The following is a 16,851-nucleotide window of genomic DNA, read 5'->3' as shown; positions in this document are numbered from 1 at the left end:
GAACATCATTATAGCGAACTCTCCAGTTAAAAAAGTCACCCAACATAAAGATTTGGGTATCATCTGGGACAAAGACCTCACCTTCTTGCCTCACTTTAATGCCACTCGAACGAAAACATATTCGGCTTTATGGGCAGTAAAACAAGAGATCTCCAACTTCCATAACCCGGACCTTATCATCAAATACATTTTCCGTTGCATTTTCCCAATTCCATTATATGCCTCGACTATATGGTCCTCAGCACCCTCATCATACCAAGCCAGGTTCCTCTCCCTGGAATTCTGGATCTTGAAATGGCTAAATAGGGTTGCCGGGCTAACACCTACAATATCAAAATCTGTTCTTGTCACCAATCTTAATACGCTTCCTTGGAGGTATCTCATCATCTCTAGGAACCTTCTTACCCTCTCTCAGCTTCTATCCGGAAAACTGAACTCACCCAATATATGGGATATCATCGCCAGACCGTCCGACAGGAGAAGATGCCAGTCCAACACCTTCCCATACAGATCGAAGCTGCGTTGCATGTCCTCCCTGGACAACATGTTTCCACATAACTCCTTCCAAATATTTAATAGATTAGCCATAGACGCTGAGAAACTTTGCAAGGACAGAACCTACAGATCTTCCATTCTTGCAGACATGTATGCCTTAGTCAAGCTCTAGGTGGACTCTCTGTGATGTCGCACCATCCACGCTCCGATGTATCCGTATGCACTTTTATTTGTTGTAACTTTATGTTTTTGTATCTTCACCAGTGGCTGTTTAAGGCCGTATATTGTATCTGGATCTGTATTCAATGCATTTGTCTGTATTTTATGTCTTATCTCTATATGTAACTCATGTCCTCTAGCTGCACAGCTGTAAAGGGACATTTCTTCGGAAATAAAATTGATATTAATAATAATAATATATTTGTCACACGTTCTCTCCATTATCGAGGACCCTGATCTGTGCTCCTAAGAGCAAATTCGTAGTATACCGAAACTTGGGGTGAAAGATCTACGAAGACTCGAATTAGCCCCGATATGTCATAAGAAATATTTGCTCACTTTTTTAGCTAAAATCCCAACCATTTTTTATAACCTCCGTCTACTACTGGCCACAACAAGCTGTTTTCGTTCGAGGCTATTTTTATATTGTTATGGCCCTTTGCGACTCCCGCATATCCAGCCCCCATAAAATATAAATTAAAGTTCATTGTTTTACTCGTAGCTTATTCGCTCAACCGAATTTGTCGGTTCGGATCCATGCTGAGGTGCAAGCTTAGAAAATGAAAAAGACATCAGGTGTTTCTGTTTCCGTAACTGAAAGTTGTACATAGAAAACTGGTTTCATCTTGTGCAAACTATCTTAGAATCATTTGTTTCGCCGATGATAAATATGTACAGGCTATTCTAAGAATGATTGTCACGATTTTGCATTTTTATGTTTAATGAACAGAATGAGGTATAACAGTGGAATAAATTGTAGGGCAGAGTTTACTCGAGTTGAGGCAGTTGAACTTTATATTCATTCATTAACTGTTACATTTTCAGTGCATTCTATCATTTACATGATCCCATAGAGACCATGAAATCAGTTCTTTAATTCCAACCCAGCAATTTAGGAAATAGTATACTACAGTACATCCAAAACCAGGACCGTATAGAAGAACCAAAACATTTGCCAATCACTATTCGAACAATCGCAACCAGGGACAGAAAGTTACTACGAAATTAGAACTCCTCTTATCATAGTCCAATTGATTTTGTTACTGGCCATTTGGGAAGGTTGGGATTCGAATTCCATCGGTTACTTGAGAAATTTATTGAGTCCTTTCCGAGTGGATGAGGTGGCCGGTATCAGATGGAGACAAGTAGATTTGAGGATTTTGTTTTGCAGTATTATTTCACATATTGGCTTTATAACTTACGCAAGTTTCGGACACAATGCGCGTCCTAGCCCGAGTTGGTTTGATTCTTAACCTTAAAGGCATCTTCTCTATCGGTTCATTAATGCAAAATCTTAAATATATCTGAATTCAGGAAGAAAAGGTGCATTCTCCCTTTCTGATTTCAGTGGTTTGTTGTGGCTGTGGATAGAGATTTAATTTTGTGGTTGCTATTTCCGAATTCGGGTAAACTTTTATATACGTTCGCTGTAGTTGCATTAAGCGTGACTTGTTAGCCTTAAGCTTTTGAATCTCGAAATTGTTAATAAAATATACATTTTCAGAGGCGTTTGCAAATAATAATTCTTCCACCATGTTCTCTCCCCTCCCATTGAGTTTGACGTTTTGTTATACAGAACACGCGCGCGCGCAAATCCATAACTAAATGTTTTCATTAAAATGCTTGGTAAGTGAAGATTTATTCCATATTATCTTTGTATTGTGATACGAGTCTGATGTGGCCATGTGTTCCTTCTGGTAGAGAACGACATAGTTACCAGTAGACAAGTTTTAATAGCGATAAGAGAGATTTTGGTGTGATCGGTAGAACGCTTCGTGACTGATTAACTTTGCGTGCTCCCCATTAATATCCTTCCCAAGGGGTTCAAATGGCAACAGAACAAAGCTTTGGCATACTAAGCCTTGACTTTCACTCGTTTAAAATTGATGTGCAAAGAATTCTGATAGCACTTTCTACTTCATAGCACTTGGACAGAGATTATACGCATTTCGTATGAATTGTGGCATGTGTTGCTTCAATATTGTATGTATTATGTAAACAGTTCGACAGTGTCTGTTTAGGATTTTGTATTCATGAAGAGCAAAGCTGGATGCCTTCGAGCTACGAAATCGACGATACATTTTCGTTTTCTTGAAAGTTTGCCATGCTCAATGTGCAAATCTGTAACTCTCTTTACCTATAAGGTGTTTGTCTTTTGAGTTGTCTTCGGAGTCATGAAAAATTGCATGGACGCAGTGTATATTGGTACAGCATCTTCCCATTTGTTAGCAATTTAGTGTTTTTTATATATATATATATATATATATATATATATATATATATATATATATATATATAAACCAATTTTGTTAAAAATAATATTATTTTGAAGTTTAGTAGGGGATGTATTAAAAAACACTATTGATTGTTTAACCTAAATTCGGCAACATGGATCTCCATGAGAATTAATTTTCTCTTGCAGGTGCCATCCAGATCAAGAACTGGAAGCCTCTGATGTTCGATCAAATCACAGAGGCCACAGAAGCCACCGTTGGGGATATTTTAGGAGATTTGGCAACTGTAGCTACTTTACGCATACGGCTCTACAGGTACGTGTCGTCTGTTTTAAAATCATAATAGCGTGTTCCACTTTGAGCTTGATGATTTTGTAGCATTTTTACACGAATCATTATGAACAATACTTCCTCCCTATACGGGCAGTATTATCATATAATTTCATTCTAGTGAAAACGGAATTCCGTTCCCATTTGATGATAATAATAGTGTTTTGGTAAAAAGGAAAAAAATTGTGAATTACATTTCAGTTTTAGTTTCTGCAGGTTTAAGACGTTTCTTAAAATAAATTCTCTTTATACTCCGTGACGGCTACATAGATTGAGGGGCGTTTACAAGTTAGACAGGATACAGGAGTACGTTTGTACTTTAGTAAGTTATTGTCCCTAAATTTGGCATAAAAAAAGGTTCACTTACTTTCTACTATCCTCAAAGGTGGATAGTTTTCGAAACTCAACGCAGTATTTTTTTTAGATCTGGACATAACAGCCTACGCCGGAATTTATGTAATCATTGTCTGTTGAAATCGCTTTCATTATTAGTATCGGTCATTCCTGTGTGAATAAATTGATATAGGATTCATTTTATAAATGAATGTGCACATGAATCAAATTCTTGATCTTCAAGCATAACAGAGATGAAAAAAAAAAAAATAAATAAATAAATACAAAATAACGGTACAATTCTTTTAGTTTACCATATTGGTCCGAATAAAAACACCCAGACAAAATCACCTAATTTTTTTGCAAAATGTTGCGACAGTAACACGTTTTAAAAGTAATATTAATTTAATTAATTAAAAAAACAGATGACAAATGCGTTGTACTTAATCACTGTTTGCGTTTTTCACTTAGCATTAACTTCAATCACTGTCTTCACTTGAAGCATTTTCTACTCCTCACACCAAAAGTATGTTGTCGTCAGTGCTGCCATCTATGTTGTTGTGGATACAGAACTCCTTTAACCCTTTTACTGTCGATCCATTCTCCTAATTTAGAAACAGTATTTATTTATTTTTGTTATTGTTTTACCTCTGTGAATCAGAAGATGGTCCCCCAGCAAGTAACTAGTCATTATAGAGACGTTGCAAATTATCTGAGAATGGTTTACCACTGCATCCTAAAACCTGATGGCCATGTTTCCTGGAATGGCAACCAAATCAGTATTCAGATCTTTTTTTTTTTCCCACCCAGTTTCCATGGAAACTGGAAATGACACTAGAGGAAAGTTTTTTTTTGTTTGTTTTTTTATATTAGTAATATTTTTCTTTTTATAATTGCATATGGTAAAAGGTTTCAGTCGTCAGCTAATATTGTTAGCACGCGTATTTGTTTTGTTTTTATAATAGCAGATTCGGAACTCCTATTTTCAATTAGTTCTTGCAGGGAACACAAAGTAAGCAGCTATTTTGTCCGCATTACCCGTTTGAATAATTCTTCCCATCGAATAATTGTCTCTTACGAAGATTGATTATATATTACTGGTAAAGAGATCAACTTCTCTTCAAACGTTCCTCGGCAACCTTGTGCTAGCGAGAGGTGTGCCAACGAAGTGAAAAGCCACTGCGTTTCATCATTCGTCTGATCCACTCTAAACTGATTTTAGATGATATCCTAGGTATTTTGAAGCTCTGAAGCGACTTAGAAAGTTCCATAGTCGGAAAAAAAAATATTTTTTTAATAATGCTGATGGATTTTTCATTAATTTTTTTCAAGTTATATTTTTTGGGGGAAAAAAGACATTCGAAACAATGCAGTATATGCGTTTTTGGTTGTGTGACAACTTAAGAATGCGTGTTTAAAGAAAATTGGATTCCTGAATTACAACTTTACTCCGTTGTCATTGGTCAGAGTTATTCTGCGAAGTTTAGTCACTAGTTTAGATAGGTGGGGGGGGGGGGGGTACAAATATCCCTTCGGATAATGGAAGAGTTCTTAAAGGCCTTTTCGATCGGGGATGCAGCTGTCGATATCAGGTGGAGATGATACGGTTTATTCTCTCACCCATAGGTTATTACAGCTTTTTCGGGCCGAACAGCATGGAAATTGACCCTTAAACGCAAACTTGGATAGACAGTATGGTGCTGGCGAATTATGACCAAAGTAGTCGAGACGCCATTAAAAATATTCGGACATTAGTGCTACGGTTTTTAGCACTACGAATGATAGCCATTATTTTCACTTTGTCTCTAGATAAAATTGCTTTCTTTTTTGATAATGCTTTTATGATGTCGACCTTCATACTTATATCGCAAGTATGAAGTATTTACGGTATCAGTATCGTAAGTAATGAAAGTTTACCGTTTTCTTTGGAAATATCCCAGATCTGGGACATTGCTTCAAATTGAAAGTTCCATTTGTCGGTTTGCGTTATCGTTGATGAAGGTATAGTTTACATGTGCAGCTGTTAGAATACGGCAAGCATTCAATATAATCGCCATTGGGTAGTTGGTACAGCATTGTGTATTTCATTTGTCCAACTTTTCAGATCTATCCATCACCTCTGATGTCTGTTCACCCTGCCATTATTCTCTGTCGCTTTCTGCCATTTATACTCTTTTGTTATGAAATTTGTCTTAGAGCCATCTGTTAGTCTAGAACAGAGTCGCTCAAAAGTATGGCACGCTGGCCGGATTTGGTTCTCGACATTGTCTTACCCGGCTCACTCAAGAATTTTGAAAATTGACTAGTAAAATTACACATCTTAGTGAGAAAATAAGAACTATAACTTTTCGACATCAGTGAGTTTCAAGGCTATTCCACATATAAGCATGCACTCTAACGTTTTCATATGCTGTGCACATGTGATGCAGGTGTTTGGAAATAATTTCTGAAATATTAAATAGTAAAAGTTTTTTTAATGATATTCATAATTAAATGTAAATTCAAAAACTATTTTCATTAAACATAAATGCCGCAGTTTATTTTTTGTGGAAGACGCTCTGCGTCTTCATTAGCCATTGCTGTGCAAAACAGTAATGCTTTTCTTACGTGGCCCACGAAGGCTTAGAAAAATCTCCGTTGGCCCTTCGACACGAAAAATTGAGCGCCACTGGTCTCGGAAACTGGTTGAAATTCAAACTCGCGTCTCTACGTGCGTTGCGCTTTCATTGCATTTTTTCGGTGTCCATTATTACGTTAATATTTGATTTGTGTAGCTTGAAACACTTCCTCCTTTCCAACAGCAGCATATATAACACTGAGTTGGCGATTATTTTGGATATTAACTCTTCTGAGCTTTAAATTTTAAGCTACAACAATTTGTAGTCAAGGCGTAGTAACTTTTTTTTCCCCTCCTCCTCTTCCCTCTGGAACAGTCTGGAAGTTCCAGAAAATCTATTTTTAAATATAGTCTTAGTAATGGCCGCATGGTGCAAGAAAGCCTATATCTTATGCTGCACCAGACAAAGAGAGAGAGAGAGGGGGGGGGGAACAATAAAACAATGATAAAAAAATAATAATAATAAAAATAAATAATTAATAAAAGAAAAGGAAATTAAACCTATCATCCTATGCGCTTCCCTGACCCGAAGGTACTATCCAGATGACCTTTGAATTTCCCCAACCGTCAGCCATGTAGGCAACTTATTCCAGTAATTTATAACTCGCTGGCTAAAATACAACTTCCTGCAGTCCAATCTAAACATTTCCCCCCCGTAACTTGAATTTATGTCCCCTAGTTCTAGCATCATTTATAACCTTGGAAAAGTTCGTCCTCATTCATTTTACTGATGCCTCTCAGAGCCTTAAACACCTCAATCAAATCTCCTCTAAGGAGTCTAGTTTCCAAACTCTGCAACCCACATATTCGAAGTCTTTCTTCATAAGGACGCCCTTTTGCCGATCTCACCAGGCGAGTTACCCGTCTTTGCACCCTTTCAAGAAGCTCGATGTCTTTCTTTAGGTACGGTCTCCATACTTGAACACAGTATTCCAAGTGTGGTCTAACAAAAGCCTTATATAATGGGATTATCACGTCCCTATCTCTACTTGCAAAAGTTCGATAGATCATCGATAGGACACCATGGGCCTTCCTTGCAACCTGTTTACAATGCTCAGAGAATTTCATGTCTGACTGTATCGTAAGTCCCTTTGCTCCAGTACTGGGTTTAGTTGAACTCCACCAAGTGAATAAGTTATTTTGGGATTACTGTTTCCCAGGTGTAATACCTTACACTTTGTTGGATTAAAGCATAGCTGCCATTTTTCTGACCATTTCTAAAGTCTATCTAGGTCTCTCTGAAGAAGCTCAGCTTGACAGTGATCATTAACTACTCTACCAATTTTAACATCATCTGCAAATTTAGACATCACGCCCTCTATCCCTTCATCGATGTCGTTTATGAAAATTAAAAACAGTGGTCCTAATACTGTTCCTTGGGGAACTCCACTTCTTACATCAACCCAATCTGAGGAATAGCCATTTATCACAACCTTCTGCCTCCCGCCCTGAAGCCATCCTGCTATCCATCTAAGGATTTTCCCAGGGATTCCAACCTGTTCCAGCTTATAAAGCAACCGCTCATGTGGGACTGAGTCAAAAGCTTTGCTGAAATCTAAATAAACAATGCCGAAATTATTCCCTAAATCCAGCTCGTGAGTGGCCCTTTCAAAATAGCGAACCAGATTTGTTAAACATGATTTTCCCTTTACAAAACCATGCTGAGTATCCTTGAGAATTTCAATTCGATCCAAATGATCCTGAATTCCACCCTTGATCATTGCATCCATGATTTTCCCTACCACTGAAGTCAGACTGACAGGTTGATAGTTTCCCACTTCACTCTTAGAGCCATCCTTATGTATGGGAGATACATTGGCACTTTTCCAATCCAAGAGAATCTCCCCAGAGTCTAGTGATGCTCGCATAATTAGCCTCAATGGTTCAGTGCACTCGCTTGCCGCCTCCCTTAAGATTATATGGTATATTCCATCAACCCCACGAGTCTTACTGGCCTGTAGGCTCGAAAGTTTTTTCATTAAATAATCTTGCGAAATTTCAACATCATTAATTACATATTTTTCAACTTCGCTCCCACAATTTCCTCTTGCCACAAAAAGTGGTTCATTTGTAAATATCGATGCAAAATAACTGTTCAGTTCATCTGCAACGGCAGCTCTTGTATTTAATACTATCCCCTTTCCCTTACGTAAAGGTCCGATCTGGTTTGTCCTGCTGTTCTTGGCATTTAGATATCTGAAGAATTCCTTATCCCCCCCCCCCCTTTGCTCTGTTTCCTAGTGCTTTTCATAAACTGCCTTTGCCTGTCGAACCTTTTCTGTGGCTCTTACAGATCTTGTAGCTGTTATAAGCTTCAGTACTTTTTATTGCTCTGTAACCTTTCCGTGCCTCCTTTTTCTGCTCAAGTAATGTAGCAACTTCACTATTCATCCAACTTGGAACCCTCCTCGTAGAGTACTTTTCTAATGGTAAATACGCATTCAAGGCTTCTGTGATTAATGTTTTAAAAGGTATACCATAATTCAACTGTATTTGGTGCCTTAAGTTATTAATGCCAGGGAAGAGAGCCTATAGAAGGAACTGAAGTTATAATTCTGAAAACAAATATACATTCTGGATATATATATTTATATATATAAACTTTTTTTTCTCCCTGGTTATTATCTGATTATATCGTTATTATCTGATTCAGCGATAAAATGAAATGATTTTGTCTTTTCTGCAACCCAAGTTTCAAAGGCAGTGGTTTTAACAGAATGGCGCATCTCTCTCTCTCAAAGTTGATTTTGGTCTTATTGTGGCAACACTTCTGAAATTCTCATTTCCAGGAGGCACAGATTACCTGTATACTTTGGTTACCTTGAACTAACACTACCAGATGTCTACTTGTGGGAGATGGTTAGAGGTAAAATTTTTTTTTGGAATCTGGAACCAAGAACTCTGCAATATCTCGAAAAAAAATTATTTTATACGAAATACCATTAGATATCATTGTAAAAATAATTTTTTAGCATAAAAGAAAGAACTCGAAGATTGTTTTGAATTTGAACGCATACTACGATGAAAAGTAGCGAGCTAAGTAAATCTATTTTTTGCTATTTTATTTTCGTTCGTACTGTACGAAGAGCTTAAAGGACAGTAATAAATATTATTTATGGAATTCACGAATTAAAAAGTGTATATTTTGCAGTTGTTTACAAATACGAAATTAAAATAATCTATTAAAATATCGTTCTTTACAAGAATGTAATTTTAATTTAATCAAACAATAATAAAATTAAAATAAAATCGTTGCATGATAAGAAGCTCCGTATTTGCATAAAAGTTATTCTTCCCCATCTAATTTGAATCAGTGTGCCGAGTACGAAATCCGAAAAAGAACTGCATTGATTAAATGGAGGAAGGGAAAAAACTTAAATGTACTGTTGTAATAAACTGGGATATTTTGCCTGATTCTTGGCGTTTTTCCTCCTTTGTGATATCCACTTCGTATTGCTGCTGTCTAAGGCATTTTAAAATGCAGCTGTTAGTCCTTTCTTTACGTTGTTCACTTATTTATTATTATAAGCCTTCTTACTTCTGATAGTTTCTAGCGGTTTAATTTTACAAAACCACACCGAGGAGAAGCAGATTTCAGTTTTGAAACTGCAGTAAAAATGGTCTTCTTATTGTAGAATAGGTGCATTTTGGCAGATGTTATGACTAGTAGCATTCTTCCGTTTTACCGCGTATTGCATTAGGCTGTGCCATGTTAATTAATTAATTAGTAGCTGTTTTAATCCAAGACTAACAAAAAAAAATTCTGGAATCTTAAGAGTAAGGGGAAAAAAGTTCCGGCAGCCACATGAAGAAGATTACCGACAAGTGCTAATTAATCAGTTAAAAATAATCGCCTGACAGCTCGCACAAAAACATCATGGGAGTGTTACCGTACTACTCTGATGTGTTTTTCTTTAGCATTTTTTTCACACTGCCTTCCTAAGTCTGGTAATACAGCAACCTTTGCATGCTGACGACCGTAGTTCACTCTCACTATTAAGAGCAACATTTTTAATGGTACATTATCGCTTTCGTCTAACTTTTTGGAGGTGGGAAGTAGTTTAATCAACCAAGATAAACGTTGGACTCTTATGTAGGTATGAATTTCTAGAAAACACTACTAAAATTAAACAAAAAAAAATCTTAATTTTCTTTTTTTCTTTTAAATCGGGAACTTACTACTTTTTAGGGTTTTATGTGCTCGCAAAAACCCTTTTGTTATGCAGAAGTAAAATGGATAATAAGCAAGGTACTGAAACGTGATTATTATCCGTGTAATTTCTTCTTCAGTTCAGTAGTTGTAGAATAACATCTCACTTTTTAATAAATACTCAAGGTATAATGGGATGAGTTATTGGTACTCCGGAAACGAGGTGGCAGAAACTTAAAATACATGGACAGAGTAATTTTTCGCGAAAAATTTTGCTCTGTTTTCCCCGGATTGTCTTCGAAGGTAACAAATTTTGTACCACTAGATTATTTCAGCTTTCCTTATTCAGAGAAATAAAATGGACAAAAGCGATAGCTCAATGAACAGCCACATTGGACTTCACGAAATATGCATACATAGGGGTGGAGCCTCCGCAGCCAGGTGGGCAGGAGCGACAGTGCGTAGCACACGCTTCTTGATTAGGCCGGGGTTCGAGCCCGTGACCACCAAATACGGAGGATGCAGAAAGGTCAGGGAATGACCACCGCATATCCCCGGAGCAATATGACCTTAGTTGCTAATGCTCCTAAAAAACAAATAACAAGAACAAGCATACGTAGGGTTCTTCTCACATTTGGTAGGTTCGGATGGTTACTTTGAAGCTGGAATGCCTTAGTTGTGTTTGAATTACTCCACCAGTACGTTTTACGTTGATGTGAGCCCCAGGAAGATTTCTGAACGTATGCTAGTGATGAAGCTTGAAGGTTCTGAGTTTATCTGAATAAAAGTAACTGTGGCTCATTAAGTATAGACTCGTCTACCTCTAGACTTGTTCAATTTGCGAAAACAGAAATTTGATTCTCCCTAACCATTTAATGTTAAGGACCTTGTAGCATTTTCTTATGAAAATTCAGAATCCTTGGTAATAGTATCTGGAATACTTAAGCCATCTGTTACCACAAAATTCTGTTTTCCTGTTATTCAATTCATTTTTTTTTTTTTTTATTTCACTTGCCACTATTTTTATTGAATATTACGTAGAGGTTTAATTATAAATCAAAAATTACTAATTTTTTTAAAAAAAATTCGTATTAAAAATTCGTATTCGTATTAAATTGAGCGAGTGTCAATACCACTTAAGTCTAACGTGGGTATGTCTGTCTGTCTTTAGAATGAATGAACGAACTCTGACGTGTGTAAAGAAGTGTATGATCAGAATAAAAAAAAAAAAAATTTCAAATTAATTCACAAGAAATTATTTTTAGTGTGGATATGTCGAATAAAGTGGAACAAAATATCGAAGTATAGATGAAGGGTAATTTTTGGTGGAGCATTTCGCAGAATAGCTTTTGAAAAGAATGCATTAACCTGAGAGCAGCCTAATATAATTTGGAGTTATATAACGAGTCAATCTCTCTTACCACCTCAATGAAACCACTAAGATCCAGAAATGGGGAAAAAAAGTACTTATTAACGCCTTTTATCCCTCTGTTAACGTTGCTAAACAGGAGAATAATGTATTCCAGTATAGTGTTCATTTTCACTGGTGTTATCTGTTGTAGACAAGTTCTGTATTTAAAATAAATTTCCCATGAAGTTTTGTTTAATTTAGTTGTAACTAAATTTCCGATGAAATTTAGTTAAAACGCAGATTGCTTTAACCCTGTAAAGGTCTCATTCCAACTTGGCTTAACAGCTTACGGAGAAAGCTGAAACCCAGTGATCCAAGATAGGAGAAAAGGGCAGCAAACTTATTTTTGCAGGTTTTGGCTGTTCAAGATTTTCTTGAAACAGAAAATAGTAGTTATTGAAACTCGTTGCTTAACGACAGCTTGCAGTGACTATTTTCAATAGGCTGCAGTTTATTGGATACTAAATAAGGATGTGAAAAGTCGAATTTAAGTTGGTTGGATGAACTCGAATGTTCCATTACAGTTCATAAATAACCCAGAACAAAAATGCGAAAATAATTATTGCATCGTGAACAATAAAAATATTTTAACAGAATACGAAAGAAACTGGAAGATTATATAAAAAGCCTATAGCAAATGAAACGCTTTTAAACTAGTAGTGCCAATTTGAATTACGCATTCCTTTTACAGAAATACTAATTCAGCAAATTGGTGTAAATAGCGATGTTCGTGTCTGTCCCTCTCATGGGCCCACAAGACGGACGTTGAATCCGAGATAGCATTTCTCAGAACAGTTTAATCTTTTATTAACGTGTACTACATAATGAAAGTGCCAAATGCGTGCCCTCTCGCTCCTTGGTTATTACAGAACTCTTATAAGTAGCTTCTGACTTGTGGGATGAACGTATTTATTGTTTATTATTATTTTAGGTCAAGCGAATCCCCGAAGTGCTCATAACATTGCCTTTATCCAACTTCATTAGCTGTGTAAATAGGCTCTAAACGTGGAAGGAGACATTCGGTCTCTTGGAGTTTCTGGTTCTTAGTATCATTGTTCCTGCTGTAGTTTTTATCAGTAGGCAAGAGCTTACTGTTTATTGTCTCGGTCTTTTCATCTGGGCGTTACAGTGAAAAAGCACAGCTCGGGGTACACTGTTTTATAATAGCATTGACAGTTTAAAAAAAAAAAAAATTAGTCGGTTCACATTTTTCGACGCAACTAATCCTCGCGAATTAATTTGCAACTTGGAGACTGAAAGCAAGATATTTTGTAGACGAAGTAAATAGCATCCTCTTGGGCAATAGGATCTCATTAATGAGCTCGAGCAATTCGAGTAAGTATGAAAGTGTATGATCTATGAAGGTGTGCCACATTCTGTTTCCGCTGTCCGAGGAACTTCTCTCTCTTTAGACGGAACAAGCGGGGTGCGTGCGGAAGCAGCAGACGTCTTTTACAGCGTTCTTTACTCAGTGGAGAACGCTATTGGGTAGCTTTCGCAACTGTCAGGTGACTCGCGGTAATTGCAGGCTGTTTTTTGCAGTGAGTACAAGATGAAGTCGTTTTAAAAGAAGTGTTATAAGATAAGTAAGAACTGTAAGCAGGGGAAAAAATAGATGCACTGTGGAGCAGTGTCTTGTCTCGGTATTCCAGCATACTTAAATCGTGCGTTTTTTCCCTACCAGATTTAAATAGCCTGCTAATGATTGTCACACAGAAGACGAGGATTTCTTGATTAAGAAGTTCTTCTAATAGCAAATAATCTCCTTGTTATTGCCTTACTTTTTCATGTATTCCCTTGATACCTTGCTCCTTTCCAACTGGACTAGCTTTTCACAAACAGCTGCATCATCGGACCGACTGTTCTTTGTTTTCATCCACTTTTTCCTCTCGTCTTTTTATATTTTATTACACTGCTGATGAACAGGAGGCCGAGTTCATGGTAAACTCAGATCAGACATTTTTGGTCGGCAGTATAGCTCACAGTTATACGACATTAAATGGCATTTGCCAGTGGGTTTTTTGTTGTTTCTGGAAGTGGTTAATGATATTGATTTTAACAACCTTGTTTCCCCCATTATTAGCTACAGAAATCGAAATTATCATCACAAAAGCAGCTTTCACAAAGTGGATGATTGTAGCCTATCTATTCTGTTAAGACACCCGCGCAGTACTAGAGACAGGTTAGAAAGATACGAGTAAGGTTCGTCAAAGAGAGAGCGGGGGGTGGACCAGCAAGCACTCGCTGGTGGTTCGATTTAGATCTAAAAGAATGGCAAGGAGCCGAAAGCTTCAGTTAGAAAAAGTAGCGTGTAATTGTGAAAATGGCTGATTGGAAAAATAAAAAGACAGTGATGAACAAGCCAGAGAAATCGTCATTGGCAGACACTGGGAGGTTTCCATCGCTGATTGGACAAATGTGTAATCAAAATTGACAGACGTCAGTACTTGGCGAAATACTTACTAGTCGCTCGCTTCTGTCCCACAATTAAATTTAATATTTTAACCGTGATTTTCCATCAGCAATTCGAACTTTTAATTTAGGGTGACCTGATATTGTTAGTCGACGTGGGTGCCTCGACTGCTGGACAGGAAACACATTTTAAAATGGACTAGTGTTTCTCAGACTGCCCTGATCAGAGTTTACTTCAAAGTTCTCAATGGCCAAGTCACAAACTAGCACAGGGCGGGGATGTTATTGTGCCATGTGTACTGCGACACCACAGTCTGAGTTTGTCGTTCATATATTGAACTAAAATTCTGTTACTGGTTCCGGACGACTTGGTTATTATTAATGATTTGTACGTCTCGTTTATACGAAATAGTTCTTTCGAAAAATACGGTACAATGAATAAATGTATTGGTTTATAAATCAAATCTATTGAAATACAAAGAAATAAAAACTGTGCGTGAAAATCATGAATGGTTAGTACTGGAATGAACAACTTTGGTTTCCTCAGTCGTGTTCGAAACTGATTACCAAGAACACTGTTTCTAGTGTTTCCCCCATATTGATAAATCCTGTAAAGGAAGGAATTAATAAGGACAAACAACTTGGCTAAAAGAATTTGGAATTGTACCCGCTGCCCTTTCCACATTTCTGAATGATCATCCTCTGTACTGTATCTTTTTATTTAAAAATAAATCATTGATGCTCAATGACGTAATCTATGGAGCGACGAATTTCATATCCCCCCCCCCTTCATTCTTTTAGTGGGGCTAAAAAACGTTTAAACTAAAAACATGAACAGCATGTTTGAGACCGTAAATTAAAGCGGCCTCGCCTTTTCATCATTCCTTTTGCTCTAGAAACATTCCCATAAGCTAATTCAACTTTGGTACAATCTGAAATCACATATTTTAAATTGTACTAAAATTGAATTTATGCACGGGGAGAAAAAAAGTTAAACATTAAATACAAAAATTAACGTATTAATACGTGAAAATTAACTAGTTATACTGTATTTCTGAATATGCAATTTACTAACAAAACAAAATCTGTACAGATATTTACTTTTGTAAATATCTGTACAGTTATCTTTCCTTTTATTTATTTATCATTTTATTTGAAGTCGATACTTTAAAGCAAAAAATAGTACCTATATATGTTAGAAAAGTGCAGAACTCATTTGAACAGATAGTCTCTCTCTCTCTCTCTCTCTCTCTCTCTCTCTCTCTCTCTCTCTCTCTCTCTCTCTCTCTCTCTGTGTTTTTTTCCCCCTTTCTTTAACCCTTAACTGTACACCCATAAGGTTTCAGAAACAAAATACAAGGTATGGCAGTTAAGTCCCGGACCGAGCCTGTTACACGTATTTCGAATGACGTAGAGCCATTATGCAGTACACAGTAGCAGCTAACTTACGTTGCCGTTTACAAGAATATTTGCGTATTGCGCTCACACAGTCGTGTTATAGCTATTTAAATCTAGTAAATGTGACTGAAACCTGCAAATTGGTGAAAATTATATGATAATGCTGCTCTATTTCGCTTTTCCACTGTTTGCAAGATTTCAGGATTAGAGACACGATGGGCGATGTGGACGTCCAACCACTCCTCGAACCCCGGAAAAAGTCGAAAAAAGTTCGCATACTAATTGCATCTGATCATCGAATGACTCTTCGAATGGAAGAACAATCTCACATTAACAGAGAAACAATTTGTTCAATTCTGATTTGGGGTAACGGAAAATCCACGCTAGTTTTGTTCCGCAATGTTTGACTGACGAACAAATGCTGCTCAAACTTGAAGCATGCGAACAGCTCATTAAAGCTGTTGACGATGATCCACTCGTTGATTGGTTGATTGATTCGAGGAGGAATGGCGACAAACACTCTTAGAGATACAAAAAATTTCTTTTTGAAACGTTGATCACTTTCTTCGACAGAAGAGAGTCATTCACAAGGAATTTCTTCCACCAGGTAAGGCAGTGAATAATGAGTACTGCGCACAAGTTTTTGATCATTTGGTTGAGTTCACTGACTGAGGCCTCAATTTCGAAAAACAGGGACTACTTGTTTCCCAAAATCCGATCCATAGGCGTGTGAATCTGATGTTGTTACTGTGGAGGACATTAAAAGAAACGTAACTAACGAATTGGGGAAAGTCAGTTCAGATGCGCTTAAAAAAAGTTTCCAACAACTGCGCGATCTCAATCGTATGTAGCCGCCGCCCAAGCCTTTGAAAAATATTAAAAACTTTTTTTTTTTTTTTTTATTGATTCATTCCTGGAAATTAACTGTCAAATCCTGTATTATATTTTCATCCCAAGAAATGTCACTTAAAAAATTAATATCAAAGAATGTTTATTTTATTTTTTAACTTAAAGCTTTAAAATGCAATAAAATACTTGCATAACCTTTCGATAAAAAGACTAAGTTGATGTAAAACCCTTACAAAAAAATCACTCCTTAAAGTAAAAAAAAAAAGAAAAAGAAAGTAACAATCAAATTTTACTTTATCCCTTAGTTTTCTACATTGGAAGGGTAACAGGTCTCCACATAAAAAAAAAAAAAAAAAAAAAAAACATTGATAGACTGTTTTTCCAGACACGGAGGATGAATACG

General features: G+C 36.8%; 1 protein-coding gene across 2 annotated transcripts in view; it reads left to right on the top strand.

Annotated features, from left to right (window-relative positions):
• LOC150075321 (homeobox protein dve-1-like) overlaps window positions 1-16,851 on the top strand; it is a 404,285-nt gene that overhangs the window by 344,608 nt on the left and 42,826 nt on the right. For both annotated transcript variants that reach the window (XM_090388929.1, XM_090388927.1), the window contains exon 4: window positions 3,137-3,263. In XM_090388929.1, the coding sequence (XP_090245055.1) occupies window positions 3,137-3,263 (127 nt within the window). The remainder of the gene's footprint in view (window positions 1-3,136; window positions 3,264-16,851) is intronic.

Source organism: Mastigoproctus giganteus, chromosome 14 (genome assembly GCF_048544385.1).
Source record: "Mastigoproctus giganteus isolate SK-2022 chromosome 14, ASM4854438v1, whole genome shotgun sequence".
Lineage (NCBI taxonomy): Eukaryota > Metazoa > Arthropoda > Arachnida > Uropygi > Thelyphonidae > Mastigoproctus > Mastigoproctus giganteus.
The sequence above is the reverse complement of the archived record's forward strand: the minus strand, read 5'-3'. Positions and strand labels throughout refer to the sequence as shown.